The sequence below is a fragment of the Centroberyx affinis genome, unplaced genomic scaffold, assembly GCF_046629955.1.
Source record: "Centroberyx affinis isolate AG114_WGS23_722 - 3 ecotype Tasmania unplaced genomic scaffold, CSIRO-AGI_Caff_v1 ptg002986l_1, whole genome shotgun sequence".
In the NCBI taxonomy this organism is placed as follows: Eukaryota; Metazoa; Chordata; class Actinopteri; order Beryciformes; family Berycidae; genus Centroberyx; species Centroberyx affinis.
In genome coordinates this window covers 320,541-345,291 of record NW_027281092.1, presented here as the reverse complement: position 1 = coordinate 345,291, position 24,751 = coordinate 320,541, and the positions used below count along the sequence as shown (strand labels likewise).

The 24,751-nt window shown below is 40.8% G+C and overlaps 1 protein-coding gene across 1 annotated transcript; it reads left to right on the top strand.

The window, feature by feature from the left end:
* Positions 1-608: 608 nt before the first annotated feature.
* On the top strand, positions 609-24,313 carry armh3 (armadillo like helical domain containing 3). Its single transcript, XM_071537139.1, has 26 exons — positions 609-742; positions 1,928-2,037; positions 2,129-2,185; positions 3,937-4,083; positions 4,369-4,476; positions 4,595-4,687; positions 4,779-4,853; positions 4,998-5,084; positions 5,946-6,002; positions 6,130-6,173; positions 6,715-6,775; positions 6,974-7,020; positions 8,155-8,230; positions 9,605-9,698; positions 11,251-11,352; positions 11,680-11,738; positions 11,857-11,922; positions 12,049-12,118; positions 12,758-12,818; positions 12,917-13,005; positions 14,660-14,742; positions 15,199-15,325; positions 15,582-15,657; positions 16,982-17,060; positions 21,848-21,964; positions 22,115-24,313. The coding sequence occupies exons 2-26, from the start codon at positions 1,936-1,938 to the stop codon at positions 22,205-22,207; spliced, it is 2,070 nt and encodes a 689-aa protein (XP_071393240.1). The 5' UTR covers positions 609-742; positions 1,928-1,935; the 3' UTR covers positions 22,208-24,313.
* The last annotated feature ends 438 nt before the right edge of the window (positions 24,314-24,751 follow it).

Here is a 24,751-nt window from a genome sequence, read left to right as displayed (position 1 = left end):
TAAAATTGCATGGGAATGAATTGATTTCATTCTTTACTTTTAGCATCTGTGAAAAGTGTCAGCAAGACACATACCCTCTTGCATGGCTCACTTGCTTCCCCCCTTAAGGTGCAACATGGATGTAATGTGGGACCAAATAAAATGTTTACTGGAAACACAAACATATCTCCTCATCACGTGTCGGGAAATGGCTTGAGTGCCATTCCACAGGTAGCAGCTATGCCTCCAGTCAGCTCCCTCCACTCCCGTTATTGGCCTGGGGCTAAATATTTCAGCATTTTCTTTCTTTATTTTGCTTAATCATCACATCACCTTTTTACAGTCTCTGTACCGTGTGAAGTCTAAATGATCCCATGCAATTATATCATCAAAAATATAACAAATATTATAGTGAGGATTAGAGTGTATGATTTATAAATGCAAAATGATACACTTGATGATACACTTAATTTTGCTTAACAGGACACTTGCTTCGGTGTGACACTAACTTCTTAAATTACTATAGGTTTTACAGAGGATTACAGTAATTAGACCTTCATAAATGTAGACTACCACAGGAATTTCTAACATTTGGACTCTGTCAAGCCAAACCCTACTGGGATGTAGTCGCTTCTTATCTGTGGGGTGCTAAGACCATGTAGACAAGCAGCTACAGCAGAATGCTAGCAGAAGCTAGTGCTAGGTTTCTCACGACAAGGATTCATGAACTACTTTTACGTTATATTATAATACTTTAATTGAGGTAAGGACAAACGAAACTCTAAAGCATATCCAGCTAAATAAACTAGCTCAGTAGTGATGTTATCAATAATTCCACCCAAACTTTAGATAGCTAACGTAACGTGCAATTTAGCTAAATGTTTTGAGAGCTAGCTAGCTAGCTAGCTGCTGGTTAGTTACCCGTTAGCATTAAAGCAGAACATTGTTATATAGATAAAAGCAGACGAAATACCCACGTTTACTAACGTTTGGTGACTTAACTGCTAATTAAATATGTGGTCGTCAAGTATTTTCTGGATAAGAAAACGCGCTGGCTAGTGTGACCATATTGTTATTTGTCGTAAACTAGTAAGTTAAAGCTAGGTAACGTTAGCTAACGTTAGCAGTCTGCTAACTACCCCAACCTGCAGTCATGTCATGTGCCATCAATTTTAGCAAATGCCAGCTGCTGCTTAGCCAACCCAACAGTTCTTTAATAATTATTCATTGTTTGTGTTTGTTTCTGTATGTGTTTATTGTGTTTTCATTCCATTTTATAGGCTAATCTATAAGATGGTTACGTTCGCTGATGCCACACACTGATAATCATGTATTTTTGACTTGAAATCCTTCTCTGGACCAGCGATAGCGAGTATTACCTACTGGGTTTGAGACTTTGTCGCAAGCAAGTGTATTTCTTCCGTGCTGAGCAAAGTCTACAGAGATGGATAGCTTGATATGTAACTAGATAACTTTAGAGTGAGAGATCCCTGTGTGAATGCCATCAGCAAGGAAGCTAGAATGAGCTGTAGCCATTGGATAGTTAAGTTAGACCTATCAACAGGTGACACTTGTGTTGACCTGGCTGATAAAGTTTTGCAGGGGAGGACTCAGTTCCATTCAAGAACCAAGACAGTGGGCTGTTGGAGTCGGATTACTGAAGACAGTAGGTAGCAGGGTGGAGTAGTGATTAGGGAGGCTGAACTTTAAATTTAAGGCCCAGGTTCAATCCCGTGTGACATCAGCAGGGAAGACAACATCTTCCCTGCTGAAGTGTCACTGTTAAATCCCTACCAGCTTCAGGGGCGCTGCTCTGTAGCTGCTCTCTACCCCTGGAGCAAGTGAAAAGACAAATATCTCTTTTGGGGATCAACAGAGTATTATTAAAAAAAAGCCTGGAGTTTTACATTAAATATCTTTTTCTCTCTCGCCGTGTCTCTGTCCTCAGACCTAGCCATGTCTCAGGTGGAGAAGAAGGCAGGGCTGCTGAGGAGGACATCATCCTCCAAGAAACCCTTGAAGGAGAAGGTGGTGTTGATGTATGACGAGATCTTTGCAGTAAGTATTAAAGTGGGAGAAGGCAAATAGAGTATAGAGGGATAAATCATGTTCAAGTATAAACTATTACTGCCTGTTTCTTTCCTTTTAGAAAGAGGACCCAGCCAAAAACAACCCTCGCTTCTGGGATGAGTTATTTCTTATGAAGGTAATATATATTATCTATATCTATATGTTATCTATATATTTATATTCATAATCCCTGTGGGGAAATTGAGCCATTGTAGCAGCAAGTAATAATAGCACGATACATCAAAGAAAATGGCATATAAATAAGAATAGCAAACAATAGCAATAGAAAGAAAATGCAAATGAGGTTTATATAATCTTTTCAATCTTTTTCAGTTTCAACACTAGAACACGTTAAGTAGAAAGCTATGTATGAAAATATGAAAAGGTATGGATTACAGCATTAAGAGGGTGTGCAAAATAGCAGCAGTGGTAGCAGTAGAACTAAAAGACAAATCACAAATATGTAAAATGTGAGACTATATAAAAAAAATGGAAGAGAGGGAGAGAGTGCAGGTCTGCGGAGGGCCATACATATGTACAGAAAGTGTCTAGGTGTGTAGATGTGTGTTGCTTAAAAAAAAACTATTAAACTTTAATATATAAAATATTCAAATTACAGATGTAGATAACATGTAGAGATTGTGCAGATTTGAATATGTGCATTACTAGCTGTTCACCATCAAAAACTCCATATGGAGGCACCATATGTACACAACAGTGACAGTGTTCGCATTAATGTCTTATCACTATCATAATCAGAACATATTTGTGGATGGAGGTAGCGCACGTACAGAAAAAATGTCCAGAGATATGTACAGATATGCAGAGAATGTGCTGACATGTGCAGATCACAAACAGTGCAAACAAATGCCCTATAGATTAGTCCAGAGCATAGGAATGTGACAAGTAGTCCAGGATAGTTTGTATAGGAAGTGCCTATACAAACTGCTTCACCGCCATCCTAGTCGGCTGAAGCTAGTACTGTTTTGACAAGAAGTATTACAGTCTGATAGCTGTCGGCACAGAAGAGCTCCTAAACTGCTCTGTGTTGCACTTTGGGGAGGATGAGGCAGAGGCTGATTGTACTCCAAGGCTGCATCAGCTCAGCTCAGCTCAGGTGTTGTTTTGATTGGAGTTCAGTTTAGTCCTCATCTTCCTCTCTTCTACTGCTTCCTTCCAGGCTGTCCATGCTCAACCTAATGCTTTCTAGACTATGTTCACACTACAGGCGGAAGTGGCCCAAATCAGATTGTTTTTGCCTACATGTGACACAGATGTGATTTTTTTCAGAGCAGTGTGAACACAAAAAAACACTGGTCTTTTTAATTCCATTTTTTTTATTTTCCACATGTGTTTATGGTCCAAGATCCGATACACGGTGGTACATAGTTTTTACCTCACACTCCATGGTGCACATCACTGTTATTGTCACTCTGCTTTGGCGTACTTCTGAAAAGATGGAGGACAGCAACACCGATGGAAGTGATCTTCATCAGCAGACAAAGTCTCATCCGACCTCCACTGCAAATATTCCTTAAAATTGACGCTTGGACCACAATTTCCCATTCATTCTGACCAGCTTCCATGATTTACTGTCTCGCAAATATGACGATATTTGTAGTTGTTCATTTGCACATGCAGGTCATATTACGGTAGAGGTCAGTTCATACTGATGTCAGATATGGGTCACTTTTCAAACATGAATGAGAGAAGTTAAAACAAAAAAATCAGATCTGAGTAAAAAATTGTTCAGTCTTCTATTTATCTTCCACTTTTGTGCGCGCTCAACCTCCACCCCACCTTATACACCCCAACATCATCTTTCCCTGTTTCCTGTCGTCCCTCCGACCTCACTTCCCACCTCTATCCCTCCCTCCTCTCTTTCAGGTGAACCTAGAGTACCTGGAGTCCAAGCTGGAGAGTGTAGATGGGGACGAGGTCCAGCGGATCCAGGACAACATCAACTCTCTGTTCCACCACTGTGTTCAGGCTCTGGGAGAGGAGCACCAGATCAAAGTGGTCAATGCCCTGCAGGTAACTAAAGCTCCGGAGGGACCCCTAGATTTTTCACCAGCATATTGCTTGTATAACCATCAAATCAAGAGCCTACATCATGCTAAGGAGACTAACTGTAATGTGGCATCAAATCATGTTAGCTTGTCTGATTCATGGAGTCTGTTTGTATCATGGCTGCAACTTTGAGAGGAGTGAGAAGGGAATGCATTCTCTATCGGTGGCTATCATGGTCTGTGTGGAACGCTTCACATTATTCACACTGTGAGCAACATCTGTGTTCCCTTTCTCTCCCTCTCTCTCCAGACTCTGTGCGCACTTTTCCGAGGGGTTCACCAGAAGAACAAGTCGGCGTCTGGCTTTGACATCATCAACATGCTCATGGGGTTCGACAAGGCCGAGCTTAGGATGAAGGTGTGTGAGGGGAGGAAGGGGGTGAAAGAGATACATTATCTAGGAGCGAGAAATGGAGAGAAACTTAATTTGTCTAGTATTCATCCGTATTCATTTTGTACATTTGTGTCTCCTACAGGATCTGATGGAGAGTTTGGACAGTCTTCTTTGTGGAGAAGGCTCTGAGAGTCTGAAGAGCCTCTGTCTCAAACTGCTCCTGTGTCTGGTGACGGTGAGACAGAATACATGTCACAGCAATATAAATTACCTCTAATGGGATAGCCTTTGGAGAATAAAAAAGATGTGCATGAATTTGTTTGCAGGTAACAGACAATATTAGCCAGAACACCATACTGGAATATGTGATGATCAACAGCATCTTTGAAGCCATTCTACAGGTAAATGATCCATTTGCCAAAACCACTGTAAGAATCTTTCTCTTAATGACAACTTTTTCCTCCTATATATACTGTATATACATATATATATATATGGTATAGACCGGTTTGGTCACCACTGCTCTCCCTCTCTGTCTCCCTCAGATTCTGTCAGATGTGTCCAGTAGAGGGCAGCATGGTTATGATGCTGTGGTCCTCCTGGCCCTCCTGGTCAACTACAGGAAATATGAGGTGTGTCCTTTGTGCATATGCTCACTTGTACCTGTGCATGTCCGAGGAGTGGGATGTTGATACAGAAGTTGTTTGAGCAGCAGGGCGGCGTAGTAAACCACCCTGCTGCTCAAACGTAGTAAACTGCCCTGCTGACGTGTCCTTTAGGAGGTAAGATAGCACTTTATTGATCCCCTTGGGGAAATTCAGGATCAGATCAAGGAGAGATTCAGGAATTATGATATGTAAGATGGGCCTATTTTAATTCCAGTATCTCACAAAGGCAATGTTGCAAGGTTCAAATTTGCTGGAGTTGGGCCCACATACCAGTGCTAAGGAAAAAGGTTTGTCCATGAATGCGTGTTAAGACTACATAGACCTACTGTATAGCCTGTTTTAATTGAACATCAGCAGGATGACAGCGCAGGCAGAATATAAAAATGACATTCATATTTTGTGCTGGCTGTGCATTAAAACTCTGATTGGCTATCAGGTGTATTGTGGGCTTGGGCTACATCAGGTATGATGAGGCCACTTCATTAATAGACGTCCATTATTATTATTATTATTTGTGTCAAATACAGTACATTATATCTACAGGTGGCAGAACACAGAAATGTTTAATATTTTTAAAAGAGTGGGTGGTCCACTCACATTTAGTTTTTTTTATTGTTTTATTGAGACAGTGGAAAAATAGCAAGGGAGACACAGGAGAGAAAGGTCAATAAGCAGGAATCAATCCTTAGCCACTGGGGGCATATTATGTGTGACTCCAGTGGCGAGGTACTTGACTGTATATGGCTATGAACATATATATATATGGCCATATATATATGTTCAATTTTAATGACTATTAATTTCAGTGGCTTTCTCTTTTATCAGTCTGTGAATCCCTACATTGTGAAGCTCTCCATTGTGGATGATGAGCCGACACTAGATGTGAGTGTTTATCATTTTTCCTCTTTGATCACAGAATAATTAAGAGCCAGTCTGATGTAAGTCCTGGCCTTCACATCAAGCAACTTATCAAACGTTGTATTGAAATATTTTATCTTTTCTTTCCCAGGGAATGGGAATGGTTGTGCACCAAGCTCTGACAGAATATAACAGGTGAGATCTAGGAACTTAAAATTTCCATATGTCAAAAAGTATTTTTAATGATCCACTGCGTGATATTTTGAGGCCCTTAGCGTCATCAGTTTAGGTTTGATCTTTACCACAAATGTTCTATTTATGTGCTTCTAAAAAAAAAGCCTTTTTTACTTCAGTTATTTATGTCTGACAGTTTTCTTTAGCAGTGGGTAATGTTTTTGGATGAGGCAAGGTTTGAAAATTAAATTTCCGTTTGGAAAGGTGGTCTTGTCTGTCTGCCCGCTTAGACAGACACAGCAAAATGATGGATGGTCGCTTGATACAATTTATTGTTCTTATGTACAAACCAAATGCTCCTACGAGAATATATGGCATGGAGTAGAAGGGGCTGTTAGGTAAAACCGGGTTAGGTTATAAGTTTTATGTTGGAATGAAAACATGGCTCTCTGTCTCTGCTGCTGTGTGGTCCTTTCCTCGCTGCTCTTTACTCATCATTCTCTCCCACTTTTTGATTCCTCCCCACTTTCTGTCCTTCTCTTGTCCTTCCTTTCCCTTTTAGGCAGTACAAAGACAAAGAGGAGGAGAACCAGGGTGGCTTCTTCTCTACCCTTACTAGCATGGTAAGATCCTGGTCCTCATATTCTCACCTCCCCATGGGCAAAAATAATTAAATTTGACAGTAAACTTGTTTAGAATATATTGTTATTTCTTATGGTATAGTTTTGTGGTCTAGTTTGATCTGAAGCCTCATATAGCAGGGTCACCGCTGATTCCAACCCTGTTTACAACTGATACCTTAATGCTTCTCCTGTCCACAGGTGGGCAGCATGTTTATAGCAGATGCTGATGAAAAGCTCTCTGTACAGTAAGTACATATCTATTTAAGAACAAACATTTGATGTTCTTGCCCCTTGATCACACATTGTGCCTTGTTCTCCGATGAAAGTTTGTTTCTTTCAAATCGGAGAATCCATTACCGCTGCAATATTGTTTTTTGCTCATCCTCTGTTTTGTCATGATAAAACATTTCACCAGGGAAACGAAAGTTTTAATGAAAATGCATGTTGTAATGCTATAATCAATACTGTGTCACTGTGTTCCAGCGTTTGGAAATTTACATTGATTGCCTAATGGGCACGCTATAACTTTTTAACTCAAACATGATATCTCAGACACCACTGGTCCGATCTTGATGAAACTTGGCCTGATGGGGATGCTATAGTCATAGGTCAAACTTTGAAACTTTGAAAGCCCATAATTGCTACACCGCAGGCTTGATTTTGATTAAATTTGGAGGAATGATACATCTTGCTACTGATTGGCCTCATTTGTAAATTCTGACTTGTTGATCGTGTCCGTATGGCAATAAGAGATAATCTGAACTGCGCGGAGTGTTGATAGAAATTGTTAATCATATTCTCATTCACACATTTCAAACCCTTCGTGCCCAACATCTTCTCTCAGGTGTTGCCTATTGAGCCTGCTCTAGGACCAAAACAAAGTAGTGATGACAGAGTTGCATATGCCGTCCCCATTGGTATCAGGAAGCAAGGTTCACTGTTGTCGGTGGACATCTTGAATGTCAACTCATTTATCAACATTAGATATAATGTAAACTAATTCTGGCAAATGATTTATTAGTAGTTACACGCACTGTGCAGTAGTTAATGATACAGCAAATTAAAAAAGTGAGTGTCACAATGAATCCATGTCCATCATTCCTGAAGCCTTATTGGGTTTGAAAGTGTGCCGGAAGTGTAAAGTTGCAGAGAACTCCAGTTATGACCACCATGAAAACCCGTCATAAAACTGCTGAATCGTAGAAGTGGCTGTTATTAAATGTTAAGCACCAGTATGCCCTTCCACTTGCTTCTTGAGCATGACTGGATCAAAGCATAAAGCTTTCCCCAACTCAGCCTTAAGTTATGTTCCAGTTTTTAGACGTTATTTTATTAAATTATTAGCTAGCTCTGACCACTGACCTCCCTCTCATTTCAAGGACCAATGAGGCGATTCTGCTGGCACTGTATGAGGCCGTGCATCTCAACCGCAACTTCATCACTGTGTTGGCACAGGTAAGATATAGTATTTCTTCTCCACTTGTCATTCCAAGTGTCCATTTGTGCCAACCTTTTTGGGATATAAAAAAACCCAATTTTGACATGGCCCAGTTGGAGCTACTTTCTAATTCTTCTGTGATTTTGTTTTTTTGCTCAAAAGAGATGGATGGGCGCTCCAAAACAAAAGACTGTGCAGACTTGTAAAGGTCAGCATAGATTGAAAACCACAATAGGAGTAGTCATTGATTGCAGACTTGGGAAAATGAAAATTTTATGACGAGGCAGGAATTTCTTCATATTTGGCAGACTTTATTGTTGAGTAACACTGATGTTTTGATAGTCCATGGTGCCTTTCTTGAAGCCTTTGTGGTCTTTTGACTTTAAAATCCTCAGTCCTCCTTGTTTCTTCTTCTCCTCTTTCTACCTGCTGCTCTGAAAAAATGGCACAAGCATTTTCTATTCTTCTGCAATCCATTCTTCTATCACACTGGGAATCTCTGATGTCTGATAGTGATGGATAGAACTAAAAGAAAGATTGGAAAGAGGAGTTTGACAATGATTGGACAAGAGGAGGAGACGGAAGATTTCTTTTCTCTCTCTTACTTTTTTTTTGTGGAGGAGTTGGTTGGAGAGGTGACTTCTCAGTATGTGTTTTATCTATAGATCTCATGTGTCAGCAGGAGAGCTTGTATACTGCGATGTTACACTGCCATTAGTATTTCTGTAAAGGCGTACTACACATGAACATCACTTCTCCACCATAAATTGGTGGACTTGGCCATGCAATAGTCAATCATTTAAAAATCTCAACGTATATATGATTATATACAGTATATGATTATTATTATATGATTTCTCTACTTTTTGTAACCTCTGAGTTAGGTGCTTTGTACTACCTGATGCCATAGATGTGGAAGTAACCACTCTTGCCTGCTGCCAAACCTACAGTGTTGCATTTTCTGGCACATTAAGGGGTGCACAGGACAGCTACTAAATAGGGATGGGACAATATGCTTGTCTCACGATACAAGAAATAAAAGTTCAATGACAACAAAGTATGACTGTGGTGAATTATGTTTAGGTATGAGCTACAAATCTTTTTAGTAATGGTATTGGCTTGCTAGAATGTAAGCAAAACTTTTAAAATGCCATTGCAAAGTGCAAATAATATAATTTGGATGGACAAGCCATCTCATTTGTGATTACTACAGCAGAATAAAATGGAGCTAATATCACGATTCATTTTTCTGTCCCATGATACGTATTGTCGCATTTTTATATTGCGACGTATGACATTACAATATATCGTACCATCCCTACTACTAAACTGTGTATTCAGTGAGTAACACCTTAATGACTTTGCACACTTGTCTTTTGGTCTCTCAACAGAGCCACCCAGAGATCGACATGGCAGCCACACCTGTGACCCCGATTCCAACCACTCCCACAACGCCGCTGGGTACAACGCCGCCCTCCCTAGACAGTGAGTCACATACTTCATTGATTTTTATTTAGTGATTGTGTAGCTTATACATGTCTGACACCAGGGCTTTAATGGGGAGGACATTTGTGGCTTAGTGATGTCAGATCTATGGGTTCCCCAGAAGTTTTACCGCTGCTTTACCTTCAAACAGAATTGTCCATGTCTCTGTTGCTACGGCGATTACAGAATGTGGAACACGTGTCCGGAATATATCCTAGCCTGAGAATATTCTTGATCCCCTGCTTTCTTAAGCACCTTGAAAGGGTAGAAAATGGGGCAAAGGATTTCTAAAGCTTTTTGGTATCATGGGTCTCTGCCTCTTTTCTTCAAGTTGATCCTTGCTGTGTTTTTACATGCATTTTTGATAACTCCCCCTCTAAACATGGCGACTCACACTCACTTTTCCCATGAGCACACGCACTCAGACTTGCACATGCACACGTGCACGTGCACAAACACACTTATAAACACACCACTGTCTCCTCTGCGTCCTTTTCAAATATTCAGCAGTTTTTTAAGGCTATCGGAGAGTTAGTCGGCCATTTCAAATGACACTTCTCATGCTGGCCTATTGCATCTTAATAATAAGATGATTACACAAATCCATGGGCTTATTAATCTCACTTTAAATTGAGTGCATTTCTGTCACTTCAGGTTTCAGGGGAGGCGTGCGTTGTTGCGAGTAGAATCAAGAGCAGGTCATTTCGCATGCACACACGCTGTAAATGTTAAAAGGTGCACGTTTCTAACCGTGGCTGGCTCTCCCCAGTGCTTCAAACCTAAGAGCCATTTGCTGTATAAAATATTAACCTCCAGCACCAAATACAGATGAATCTTTCACTTGCAGCCTTCATCGTGCCATGTCACAGGAGCGTCTGTCCCTCAGTAGGGCCTCTACTTGAAACGAAAATGGTCTCTCTCACACCCACACACAGACACGCACACACCCACGTTTCAAGAATATACCTTTTCCTTCCCATGATATAGCCCCCCCCTATGAGTGTTGGATGGTGTATGTTTCTTGTAGATGTCAAATCTGCGCCAGCAGGCATCTGAAGAGGGGGGAAGCAAATGAGAAATTGGTGGAGGAGGGAGATAGAAATGACCACTTCATCATTTATCCATGAAACAAGCTGTATGTTTCAGTGAGCAGAGATTTTTAAATGGATGAAGATGCATGTCTAGACAACACAGCAAGCTACAGCACAGTAATGGCACAAAGACATCACTTTTAGTAATGCTGTTATTTGCCTGAATGAACGCTGTCTCGCCCCAAACAAGGCTGGTTATACTTGCTTTTAGACAGTGGACTTAAAGTTGGGTTTAGGTTTTAGGAATACCATTATTTGGGGACCTTGGAATTGACTGCACAGTTGTGCTACTGGCATTTCCTCATGTCAGCATTTTGCCTGTTTTTTGGTTTAAGCAGACTTTGAACATATTATGATAAACCATTCTCTTTTGTTCATATATTCAATGACAGTAATGACAGTAAAGAGTATTAGTCAGAATGCTGTGATTACTAAGTTGTGTCTGTATGTCTGTTGTGTAGTGATGAACAACCCAGAATTGCCTCTGGACCCCAATCTGCAGACTAGCAACCTGCTCATCACCTTCCTCAAGTACGCCTCTATTGTCATGCAGGATACCAAAGGTAAACAGAATCCCTGGTGTCCTTGTCCTCTCTGCCCCCGTCACTCTGTCTTCCCATCATTCATTATTCTTTCACTTTACGTCCTCCATCACTGTCCGCAGGTGTTCTTCTGTAGTTGTCCTAGACACCAGTGGCAAACAAATGCTGTTCTCTCCTATCCCCCTATATCATTATCACACTTTATAGCATTCATTTAGTTTGTCTCCCTCCGCCAACAACTAAACCCCCAAGACACCAAAGGGAAAAAAACTCCACCTAGCTATCCTTTTCCTTTCTACACCCGTCTACCTGTCCACAATCTCACTTCTCATCTTTGTGTGTTTACAGATGAGCATAGACTCAACAGTGCCAGACTGTGCCTCATCATCCTCACCTGCATAGCAGAGGTAGGAGCTGTGTACAGTGTTGCAGTGTTTGCATGCTTCCACATTCTCCTCCAATCTGACTAGCTGTCATTGTGTTTGTTATTCCCCGGTGTGTTTTCTGTATCTCTCCGTGTGATAGGACCAGTACGCTGATGCCTTTCTTCACGATGACAATATGAACTTCAGAGTCAATCTGCACAGAATGGTGAGTTTATGGTTGTGAGTGAGTGAGGGAGTGAGTGAGGGAATGATAGAGGAAGTTAACAAGCATAAATGTATGTATGTATATATGTATGTATGCATATGCTTATCTTTCCCTCCTTTTCTCCAGCCAATGAGGCACAGAAAAAAAGCAGTGGACAAGAACATCCCTTCCCGGCCTCTGGTGTGTGCTGTTCTAGGTACGAGGAACCTTTACAACCACTGTTGAAGCATTACCCTATGTTCAGACAGGCAGCAAGGTGTAAAAATAAGCAAGTGAAATTGGTGACATGACACTGTTTGACACAATGGAAAGCAGTCAGGGTTATAGTCACAGCTGTTATGATAAGTGGTTTTGTATGACATCTTTCTTGACGTCATTTTTTTTAAGGTGAGGAATGATGAGGCAATATAGATTACTTGAAACTATGCGTCGGTATTATATGTTTTTTTTTTCATGCTTGCATTTTAATCCTTTGTGTCAGGCTTGGCAGCCAGCATGACCAATGTTCTCTAGCTTTTATAAACTTTTTGTGCAGATGTCATTGGTCAGTGTTATTGGTCACAAATTAGAAATTTCCTGGTGCCTGGATAGAGTCCTGCTTGAAGCTTGTTGGCTTTTGCTTTACTGCGTCATGCAAATTTCTTGCTCAAGTTGAAAAATTTAAACTCAGGTCAGCACCTCTTCACCTTCACCTTTTCGCGCTTGGTCTGAACGTAGGGTTAGACCAACTCAAAAAAAGGGTTTTCTGCATTTGAATCCTCTTGGTTTGTAGCTTACTAGCATTTCTTTTTTTCTCTTCCTCGGTATCTGTCTGTACTGTCATCCCTTTGTCTAGATCTGATGGTGGAGTTCATTGTTACCCATATGATGAAGGAGTTCCCCATGGATTTATACTTGTGAGAACACATGCACACATTACGCACACACACTTTGCTGTTCCCAAACGTCCGTTCAGCTCCATCACCACAGTTGTGTGTGTTTGTTTCCCATGCAGGCGCTGTGTACAGATCATCCATAAACTCATCTGCTACCAGAAGAAGTGCAGAATCAGGTTACACTACACCTGGAGAGAGCTCTGGTCAGGTAAAGATGTCTCTGTAATGATCTCTCTCTTTCTCTTCCTCTCTTTGCCTCCCTCTCTGTTTAGCTACAAAGCTCACAGTGTACAGTATTTGATGTTCAACAGCTTAAGGCTAAAAAACAACAACATTTGTTTTAGTGCTTGAACTATTAGTTGGATAATCAATTAGTGGATTGACAGAAAGTTAATCGATTTTAATTTTGATAATCGATAAATCTTTTTGGTCATTAGTCATTAAGTAAAAATACCAAATATTTGCTGGTTACAGCTTTACAAATGCTAAGATTTGCTTGCTTTTATCCGTTTCATATCATCATAAAATGAATTGGGGGGGGTTTTTGGCTGCCGCTCAGACTAATTGAGCAATTTTTAAGACTTCACTTTGGGCTTTGGTAAGTTATGAAGGGCATTTGTCATTGTTTTTGGCATACTATGGACTACATAATTAAACAATTATGAGTGACATTTCATCGTTTTTTTTTGTGCGTGTGTTTGGCTTTATATCTGTGTGGTGGGTGTGTGTTGTCATCAGTATGTGTCTAACTGCTGTGTGTTGTCCTCCCCTGAACTTGCATTGCATCTCCATCTCTGAATGATGCCATTAATGCTGCATAATAAATGTTTGTGGTGTAGAAGAGTTGTGGGACTGGGGGCGATTAGCACACTGTGTATGTCTAATGGACGGTACAAGGAAGCTTTTCATTGTTGCGAAAAGGAAGAGATTATAAAAATGTCAAGGTCCTTCTGTTTTCAGTCAGTTAAGTTTTTTTCTAGTATTGTTCTAAGAATATGTGGACATTTGAAAACAATATACAGTATACAGATGGAGTGTAATTATTTTATGCCTTTGTCTGTATATTGTTTAGAACATAGTAATTAACGGTATTTGGTGGTTATGCATTACTCTCTGTCATTACTTTACCCAGTATTGAGTAGACAGCATACATCCATAATTTAAACCTCTAGAATTTTTGATTTGCTAGACATCAACCTCAAGAGTTCCATAAATGGTTGCTGTTTTTGCAAAAGAAAGCCAATTTCCTTCTAAAATCAATGGGCCTGTTGTTTCGGAAACATATTGCATCATTGAGAATGGATAATGGCTCCCTAAAGAAAGCACTATAAATCCTGGTGGCCTTGTTTTCAGCCTGGTCAACACACAACAGGATATCAATTCAGGTTGTAATGGCCCCATCTCACTGTGTCTCATTAGAATACAGATTCCTCTAATCAGACCAATAATCGCCTTAATTCCCTCAATAACACCCTCTCCTCACGGTGGTGATAATAGCATACTATGAAGCAAGAATGGAGACGACTGAGATTAAAGGAGAGAATAAACGAGCTAAATAAAAGCAATAGATTTGTTTATCTTCTTGCTGTGTTTTGTTGTGCCATCTTATGTTGGAGCTTGTTAAAGTCTTTTTTGCACAAACACACTTAAGATTTTCTTTATGGGTTTTGTTTTCCTCTACAAGAGCTTGTGAAAGGATTTGATTTGGTGTTGAAAGGTTTCCCCCCTCCTGTGTTTCCATTATCTACCTCAATAATGTTGCACACTGAGGAAACAGGAGTGTTGCTATATGCCTCTGTTGGTAGCCAACTATCAACACTCTAGATTATTGCATTAATGCCTGCATGTCTCTCTCTGCACAGCTCTCATCAACCTGCTGAAGTTCCTGCTGTCGAATGAGACCACACTGCTGGCCAAGCACAACATCTTTCATCTGGCCTTATTGGTGAGACAGACTCACACACAAAACATAAACACGCAAACTTGACACAGTACAGTTCACAATGGAAATTGGTTTCACACAGATGTTTGTATGATCTTGTAAGGAGAGTAGCCAGCTGCTGTATCAGTGGTGCTGCTTGCAGGCTGCCTCTGTGTATTACTGAAATCACACACACAGTCCTTTTATTCATTTGTTAGAAGAGACTTGGTCAGGGCAAAAAAGGCTAAAGAGGCTTTAAAAGGCTTTTAAAGGCTTCCTGTGTGGAAACTGATGCAGGATAGATTTGATTTCTCTTTAGAGCTCTTATTTTGGTCTGGGTTTTGAGGACTGGGCGCTGTCGGAGGTACTCTTAAACTGTAAACACATCTCATATTTCTCTTACTTTCTCCATCTGTTTGAATGTGAAAGCACTTATCAGCTTAACAGAACGTTTCTGTGTATGTGTGTCTCCTCATCCAGGTGGTGAACCTGTTCAACATGTTCATAACGTATGGTGACACGTTCCTGCCCACCTCCAACAGCTATGACGAGCTGTACTATGAAATAGTACGAATGCACCAGGTCTTTGACAACCTCTACTGTATGGGTAAGGCACAAGACATGAATGTGAGAGACAGACAAAGAGAAAGAGAGAGAGAGAGAGAGAGAGAGAGAGAGAGAGAGAGAGATTCTTACCTTACCAGAGTTCCCTCCAGGTGTTAACTTGAGAGATGAAAAGAGATGGGTAAAGCGTGGCTGTGTGTGTCGTAACTTTCATTCTGTCTACTTAGATTGTCTATCTGCTCCCTCTTCACTCTCTCTTCATTTGATTCTTCTTTCATCTGCCTTTCTCTACCTTCCAGTCTTGAGAGTATCAACCAACACTGGCCAGTGGAAGGAGCCTGCTAGTAAAGTCACACATGCCCTCGTCAATGTCCGGTAAAAACACACGCACACACACTCACACTCACACACACATACTGAGATGGGGAGTAGGAGAAAAGAGGCACGTTGTATTGGTAGAATTGGGAAAAAGAATGGAGAGTGATTGGTAGAGGTCAAAATAAAGTGGATGAGGTTGTCTTTGGAGCTGTAATCTGGCCTCTCTATCTCCAGCCTCTTCCTTTTTTCTCCCTCCACTTCCTCTCCTCGATCTCCCTTAGGCCCCCCTGTTCGGTTATTTCAAAGCCTTTATCTCCTTAACCCTTACCCCCCTCTCCACATACGTACTTGGCTGCCTCTCCCCATCCATTCTCTCCTATAATCTCTGCTTCTTCTCCTTCATCCCTATTCCCATCTTCTCTGAAGGGATGATCCTCTGAAGTCACCCTGGCTTGCAGGGCCCTGAGGGCATCCATACCCGTAGGATGCTCCCCTAGGATACATCCAGTCAACTGGGCTCATGATGGAGCACACTCTACTGCTGTAATAGGCAGTTACAAGGGTTGAAGGGAAGGGAGGGAGACAGGAGATTGAAACAGTAATTTTGCAAACAGAGTGAATGTATGAACCAATGAAGGAAGGTATAAAGAAACCTGAGAATCTGTTTTGAGTTTATAAATGCAAATGAAGGGACCAATGCCATTTAGATTCCATCAGTTTGTTTTGCTGTACACCAGCTTCCCACACATAAATGATAACAGAATTATCACTGTGGAGAGTTCTCTGCGTTTTTGTCACTGTAATCTATTTGATATATGATGCACTATATAAGAAAATAAGCAATTTCATCTCACAGCTATGCTTATTGCGTAAAGCAGTCTATTTCATAGAAATGAATGCAAATGCTAAAAAAGATTGCCTCTGAATTTACATCTAGAATTCCCTGGTGTGCTCACACAATACGAAGGAGGCATTGGGATGGAATTGAATAGAATGAACAGAAATGAGTTTTGGTGTTAAACAGGCTGTCTATAACTGGTATTGTGTGTACCTTGGTATTGGCCAACTACACACAAAACGCACATGCACACTCACACCTTAAATCATATTATTTAGTTTTACACTAAAACACCTTTTCAATTTTAATAAATTTATTTTGTGTGTGTGTGTGTGGGGGGGTGTTAAAATATGGATGATGAAGGATTCATTTTACATATTATGTGAGAGTGCTATAGTGAAATGAAATTGATGGAAAAAATAAATTGTGATTGAAAGATCGGTGGCGGGCTTGATGGATTAGTTACTGAGTGTGTGTGGAAAAATGTCTATTCTATACTGTCTATGCTATAATTTAAAAAATGCTTGTGTTTCTGTATTTAAGGGCCATCGTCAACCATTTCAACCCTAAGATCGAGTCCTATGCTGCTGTGAACCACATCTCCCAGCTGTCAGAAGAACAGGTAAACACCGATATCTTTTTATGTCACAATTAGCATTACAGACTTTATATGATGTCACATTCACTCTTTGTTAGTCTCTTTATGTCAGAGTCACACATTCAGACTTTCTTTATGGCATCACACAGTGTCCTTGCTGTCTTGCTGTGTAGTGTCTTTGCTGTCACCCTTTAATAATGTTACCTATTCTGATACTGTTTATGTTGTCATAATGACCCTTTCCCTACATGACGTCACTATGGCACCATGCCACATTGAATTCAGTCACCCATTCTGATATTATGATGTCACAGTGTCCAGTAGCATGCATCCAGTTAGTCCTAGTGGCATCAAGAAGTCACTTCAATTCATTTAAATTTACTTGCATCTTGAGTCTGAATGTGACCAATGCAAAACCTTTGAGGAAATCTTGGCCACATGCTGTGTGATAAAACAACAACAAAACGGCTCTGATGTGATGGCTTCTTCCGGGAAAAGATACAAAACAGATATATGTTGAAAATAGATAAAGAAAATAAACTTAGAACGAAAACTCCACGTCCAAGTCCACCATTTGCCCTACTGCATAAGCGCCTTTCAGAGAATATCTGATTGTATATGCTCAAGAAGGAAGCCGTTGCACCAGATCCCATTTTTAACAGCGCAGTATGTGGTCAAGATGTCCTCCAGGGATTTGCTTGGGCAGCGTTTGGACTCCAGTAAATAGAAATTAATTGCACCAACATCCTGGGCTGGAATCTAGTGAAACATTGCTCTCTACATTTCAAAAGTAATTCTTATGAAATTTTTATTACACACTGGAAAACACTCAGTGAGAAGTGGCCACTCGGTTTTATTTTGAAAGAACCGCCTAGTCATGAAGAAGTAGTTACAGCTATATGGCAGAGTTTAATGACTCATACATTGATTATTGTGATGAGACACCTGGAAGAGCAGTTGTTATCACAGACCACTGTGCTGGAAGCTCATCATGGCTGATTCATTGCTTGAGGTTCAAGCAGCTGGGAGGACCTTGTTTACAACAAACCAGGGCTCTGAGCTTTTTATACTCTGCATGACAGATGATGAAATGTGAAATACAGTACGGTTAGTAACTGTCACTTTCTGGCCAAGCTGCAATGCCAGATATTTTTTTTATCATTTTCTCCTAAAAAAGTATATTTAACTTTTACCTTAAAAAGAAACTTTATACCTAACCACAACACAAGGCAAATATCAAATTATTGTGATTATACTAGATGTACTTTATCACTTTTTAATAAGGCTCCACAATATGGACTAAAAACACACATTGCAACATTTGTATAAATATTGCAACTGCGATGTGAATTGTGAAACATTGGTGTCAAAACCCTTTATTTCTTTGATGAGGCTTAAAAGTACACAGTTGGTGAACAACCATGATAGATCAATATCTGCAGACAGTGACTTCTAGAAATAAGGAAGACTTACCTGCACAATGAGTACTTATTCTGTGTATGCGTAGAGACACACACACACACACGCACGCACACACACACACACACACACACACACACACACACACACACACACACACACACACACACACACACACACACACACACACACACGCACACACAGGGTTAGAACGGAGCCATTAAGCAACTTGACAACTTTTGAAATTAGTTGTAGTGATTCTATCATCATAAGTGGCAAAACTTGGAGTTTGGAAGCAGGGTGAACTTCACTGATATGAGCGGAGTGAGCTCTATTTAAAAGACTTTTATCATTTATGTCAAATAGGTGCATGATGAGGACGGGAAAAAAGCCGGAAGAGTCCTTTATTTACAAGCTGATAAGAGCATGATGGATTCGGTCATTATACTCCTCAATTACCTCTCTGCTTTTATCTCCTAGATTTATTCACAACAAAGAGGGGAGGCAGAAGGTAGCCGGTGGTGTCACTGGTCTGCCACCGGTTTTATATCATTTCCACTTGTAATAGTGGTACGTTCCGGTTAGATTAAAGTAGAACTTCCCGTTATGAGAAGTGGTAATTTCCAGCAGCCTCCACTAATATTAGCAATTTCCAGAGTAGAGCCAGTTTCCAGCAGTCTGAAATTTGATATGCCCACTCCAGTCGGCATACAAGCCTCATTTCCATTATAAAAATCGGTGCACTTTCCATGATGTAAATGTGTCTACTGTCTTGTGGCCTGGCTGATCTATGGTCTTCTGTCAGACATTGGCCTGATTTGGGTCTTTTGATCATCGTCAGCAAATTTACTATACTAATACTTAAATGACAGCAATCAGCTTTTACGAAATAGGTGTAAAATTTTCCAGATGGTAGATATATCCTTTTGGAGTGAAACTTTTACAACTTGCTAGTCTCAGCATTCATAAAACATTGAAAACAATGTAGGTCGTACTTAGAAAAACATCAGGACAAAATAGAGTGTACCACAGCAAAAACTTTTCAACTAAATAAAGGACTAGTTAGGTCTCCTCTCTGGCTGACAAATAGCGCTCAGTGCCTAGGTTCCCAGAAGGGAGATGCACATGTCAATCACAGCCAGTTGGTCCTTACCGGGCTTCTGAGTCCATATTTATTGAATAGTCACCTAATCAGAGTCATTGTCCAGCGTACACCCAGCCAGGCAGTCAAGCCTGTAGGATCCAATAAGCCAAAACATAAACGGTGTGTGTCTGGGTCTTAATCATTAGCCTCTGCTCTGTCTGATTGAGGCAGATTGTACCCTCTTCTTTCCCAACGACTAACACTCTTAACTTCGCCTTTGTTCAAACTAAGCTCTGACGTCCTCACCCTTTCTCCAGTCTGGTTCCATCCCACTATCGTCTTTTTTTTTTTTAATGAGGTGTGAAACCTTGCATTTCCTTCCCTCTGTCTTCTGACATCTAGCGCTCAACCCCCCTCCCCCCCCTCCCCTCCCTCACTCCGTCCCCCTGGAACATCTTCATTCCCTACAGTGACACTAGAAGATGGATGGCTTCCAGAAACACAGAGCATTAAAATGAACTACCATAGTCTCTCTTTTTCCTTTTCTCTCTTTCTCTCTCAAACACACACATGTACACACACGCGCACACACACACACACACACATAGATCAAGCAGAATCAGTCGAAACACACTTGAATGCACAAGGCTGCGTTTGTACCTCTGTGCTTCAAGATAAACACAATGACAGACATGTACACATAATCATATGTGCTTAGTGATGCAGAAAGTGCAGAAGTGAGATGAGTGTGTCTAAAATTACATGTGATAAAGGTTACATTCTCTCTCCCCTCAACTTCACTTTATTTCTCCTACTTAGATCATTTACTTTTTCCTCTTATTTTCATTTCTTCCTCTAACCGGTTCGTCATAGCTCACGCTCTTTTCCTCGCCGCATTTCCCCTTCCTCCTTTCTTCTCTTCTCCTCCTTTCCATTGCCGTCTATGAGAGCAACTTAAACATGTTGGCTGAGATTACCGTTCAAACCGATCTCTACATTTACACAGAGAGAGGCGAGGGTGAGGGAGAGGTGTGAGGGAGAAGGAGGGACAGAGACGGAGAATGAGAATGAAGTATGGAGTGAGAGATATGGGTATGAATTTTTCATCAGTGTACCATCAGAGGTTGAAATAAAAAACAACAGCACTTTTTCAGAGCAGAGTGGTAGATATATGAGGGGGGAGAAAAAAAGGAAGAAAAATGTTTTCCTGCTCCTATGCCTCTGTTTTTAAAATGAGGATTCAGCTTTAGATGTACTGCCAGTGCCAAGAGAGAATATGTGCGTATTTGTGTGCATATATTGAATTAGACCTAGGTTAAAGCCTATATGTTTAGACATTTATGAGTAAAAGGTGTGTGTTTAGACCGGTTTCAGAGCAGAGTGTGTGTTTATGTTTATGAAGCTTCCCTGGGAAGCATGACAAAGTGCGTCTCATGCATTTTCCTGTGAATGTTTCATGCTGTGCGGAGTCATGCAGGGTCTATAATAGCTAAAAAGGTCTGGTTAGGGACTATTTCACGGCTGAATGGGGGAATGCCAGGCGTAGAAGTGTGGAGAATCGCTGCATAATTACCTCTGATTTTGGCCTACCTTCTTATCTCTCGGCTGGCCGTTACTTGAGGCAACTGTAGCCTCTGCATATTTGGCCATAAGTGCACTCACACACACATACACATTTGTCTTACTGTACTTGTGAGGACCTTCCATTGACTGATTCATACCCTAACCTTAAATTTGCCCCTTGAGGAAGTGAAGAAAAACACACAGTGGGTCTCTTTGTTTTGTAACAGACTTTGTGGAGAGAAGTCTGCTCTTCTGAAATAATTCTGAAATAGACGAGTGCCATTAGGCAAGCCTAACAGAGTTTTGGTTGTTATAGCTAATGGTGCGGAGATGGGACAAAACAAACAAGGAACAAAGCACACAAATCACTGAGGAATCTGTCAATTAGCTGTAACCGTTTCCCTTTTTTCCACTCTACCATTCACATCCCAAACGCGCCAGTCAGTGATAACAGAGAGTTGGGTCCTGACACTAAGCAGTTAGTGGATAGAAATAGCTCCGTTCAGAAACAGTCCTGGAGAGGAGCCAGGTGCTGTGCTGAGTGCGACACTCCACATGATTCCTCATGAATAAACATGCTATAATGAAGTATTTAACAGCAATTAATATTTGACTGTTCAATAAATATTTGAGTAATGCATTTACTGTACAAATCATTAACGACACCTATGTTTTATGGCATTATGGAGTTATGTTACGCTCTTTAATTTAGTCTTCCCCTCATCTCTTACCCCCCCCCCACCAGGTGTTGGAGGTGGTACGGTCCAACTATGACACGCTGACCCTAAAACTACAGGATGGCCTGGATCAGTTTGAGAGATACTCAGAGCAGCCCAAAGAGGCCGCCTTCTTCAAGGAACTGGTGAGAGAGAGAGCGCAGTGCATTGTGGGGTCTGAGGGTCAGACGGCAAGAGTCTGGTTGTTTGTCTCAACTGTCATCTGCCTCTTTGATATTATGTGTGTGTTTATACTTAACTGGTAGTAAATGCTAGCTCTCTTTCTCTCTCTTCAGGTGCGCTCCATCAGCCTGAATGTAAGGAAGAATGTCTCTCTGAACACACTGAGTCAGGACGTCCTGCTCAAAGAGTTCTCCACCATCTCCTGAGGCGCACACATCCTCCCTCCTGCTCCCTCCAAATGGACACACATATTTTTTGCGCATGTGGACATGCTTGGACACACACACACACACAATACACATACACGCGTACTGCAAACACAAACCAGTACAATCCTCGGATTCCCTTCCTGATTCATCTTGAATGCCATCTTCTGACATCCTGCGCAACCCTCACTTCAAATCCTCTGGTGGCAACTTCTCCCACAGAGACGGACACAGACTGACTGATAGGCTGGATGCACCTTAATAGGGAAACCTGACGGGCGCTCTCCGCAAGTTGCCCAAACTTGCCCTTAATGCCCTTCATGGATGTGTGTGATGATTTCTGGAAGTGCCCATATTACACCGGCTCCTTGTGAGCTTGTGTGTGATCTACAGTATTGGCAGGACTGTTAACTGACACATGAAAGTCTGGATTTACACTAGACAGTAAAATCAAACCATTTTAACCCAGATCTTTGTCTCATACAATCACAAAGCTCCCCTCCACTCTCCCCATTCTGCCACTGATGATATTGTAAGTAACTTCTGTTGTCAAACTGATCAATGCATCACCGTACAGGATTTATCTCTTAGTAATTATTTCAGAAGCGTTTAGCTTTGAGTGATATCGTTTGTCCTTATGCAACAGTTCATAACAACATTGGAAATGGTAAGTTGACCTTTTGAGTCCGGTGAATCTTATGACATAATATGCTCTCAACTGGTCCAGTCAGAAATATTTCTTTATGGCTGAATGTTTGTTGTGTGAATGTTAACTTTATTCTCTTCATGATCACAACAAATTGTTATGTATTTGAGGAGTAGGACATGTTGGCCATTAAGTTGAAGATGCTCTGAAGTAACAAACCTTTTTATTATTGTTGCAAAGCCTTGGTGTTTTTGAACAAAGCCTGACTAATACTCACTACTGTACATTGCACAAGTCCTTTTTTCCCATTAGTTTAACAAATTAATCTGAATGTGACAAAGTGACTGGTTTGATCAAAAGGGCAAGGCTTATGGAAAAATGTTTAGACAGTGCTTATACATCATGATTCTTGAACGTGATCATCACTGTTTCCGGCGCCTAGAAAGTCTGGTCAGTGAATTACATCTCATTGTAAAAATCAAAACATTGATCCATGCATTCACCCTCTTGAACATAGCCTTGCTCTTTCTTATCCAGAACTTTGAAATTGTTTTTTGACTGGAAGCAGATCTGAATTATGCAATTCTCTTCAAGTGTAGGGCCTTCTTTCTTTCATCTCTTAACCTCCTGTAGGTATATTTATGTGTTTCTTTTTTAAATAAAAGTTGGTTTCCTACTACTCAACTAGTGCTTCCTCCCTGGACTGTGCAGTTAGGAAACATTAAGAAGCTGATAAGAACTCAAATGTGCATGTAATTTGTTTTTCCATTACATCTACATTGTAACATCAAAACAAACTTTGGGTTGCACTGAAGGCACTGATATGTTCTCTGGCTCGATGATTCTTATTGGCCAAAGGTTCTTACTTTTTCTGTCTCAATTCAGACTTTGTGTACTCCCCAGCATCCATCGTTGTCAGCACAACCTGCACACACACACCGTCCTCTGCTGACATTGCCAGCTGAGTTATAAAAAGTCTGTGTGTGATACGATGGTGTCAGTGGGAGACTTAGATGTCTTCCTTGCTGGACAATCTATCCCTGCACTGAAGTGAATGATGACTTGTCTATGGCATATACGGTCTTTGATAACAAATGCTTGCGTCTGGGAACATTTCTTACTCGTCCCCTGCCGAGCGCGCGTGAACTGAGTTATGAGTTGGTGAGGAAATATTTTCAGCAGTTTGAGGTCCTTGATTGTGTGTGTGTTTGTGTGAGTGTGACAGAGAGAAAAATAACTTCCATATGTGTATGTATGACATTGTTTTTACTTGACATTGCCACTGGATCAAGAAGCATGAATTAATCATAATATAATCTTTATTCATGTGCAAAAATCAATTAAAGAAACTGAGAAATCTGTGGAGAGGTAAACCCCAGTGGCTTGTGGGTAAACCTGCAGAGGGAGGTGTTTGTGCTACTTTCAGAAATGCAGGTAAAGTGGTGTGACCATCTGTTCTTAACAGCACAAGGGCTAATTACATCAGATTGTGCGCAGTGATACATTTCAGTATTGCATGAAAAGATTTATCTGTGCAGAATTACAAAATGGGTAAACACTTTCTGGCTGTTTTTTTGTGTAAAAAGTGCCGATTCTGATCTACTAACCTGTGAGCAGTAAGCATTTTGTGTGGAAATGGGAGAGACACCTGGCAGGAGTCTTTTTAGTGTGTTTGACCTAATTAATATGGATTCTGAGGAGTGGCATTGGTAGAATGCAAAAATGGAGGAGGAGATTTTTTAAGTGGATCGGTATTCTGGTCATGACATACTGCAAGTGCACCTTGACTAAATATTTGAATAGATAAATCCAATATTTATCCAAGAAATGGATAGATGAGAACTGCCAATGTCAGGTCAAGATTGTTGAAACTTGATATTGCTCGGAGAAAACTGTGA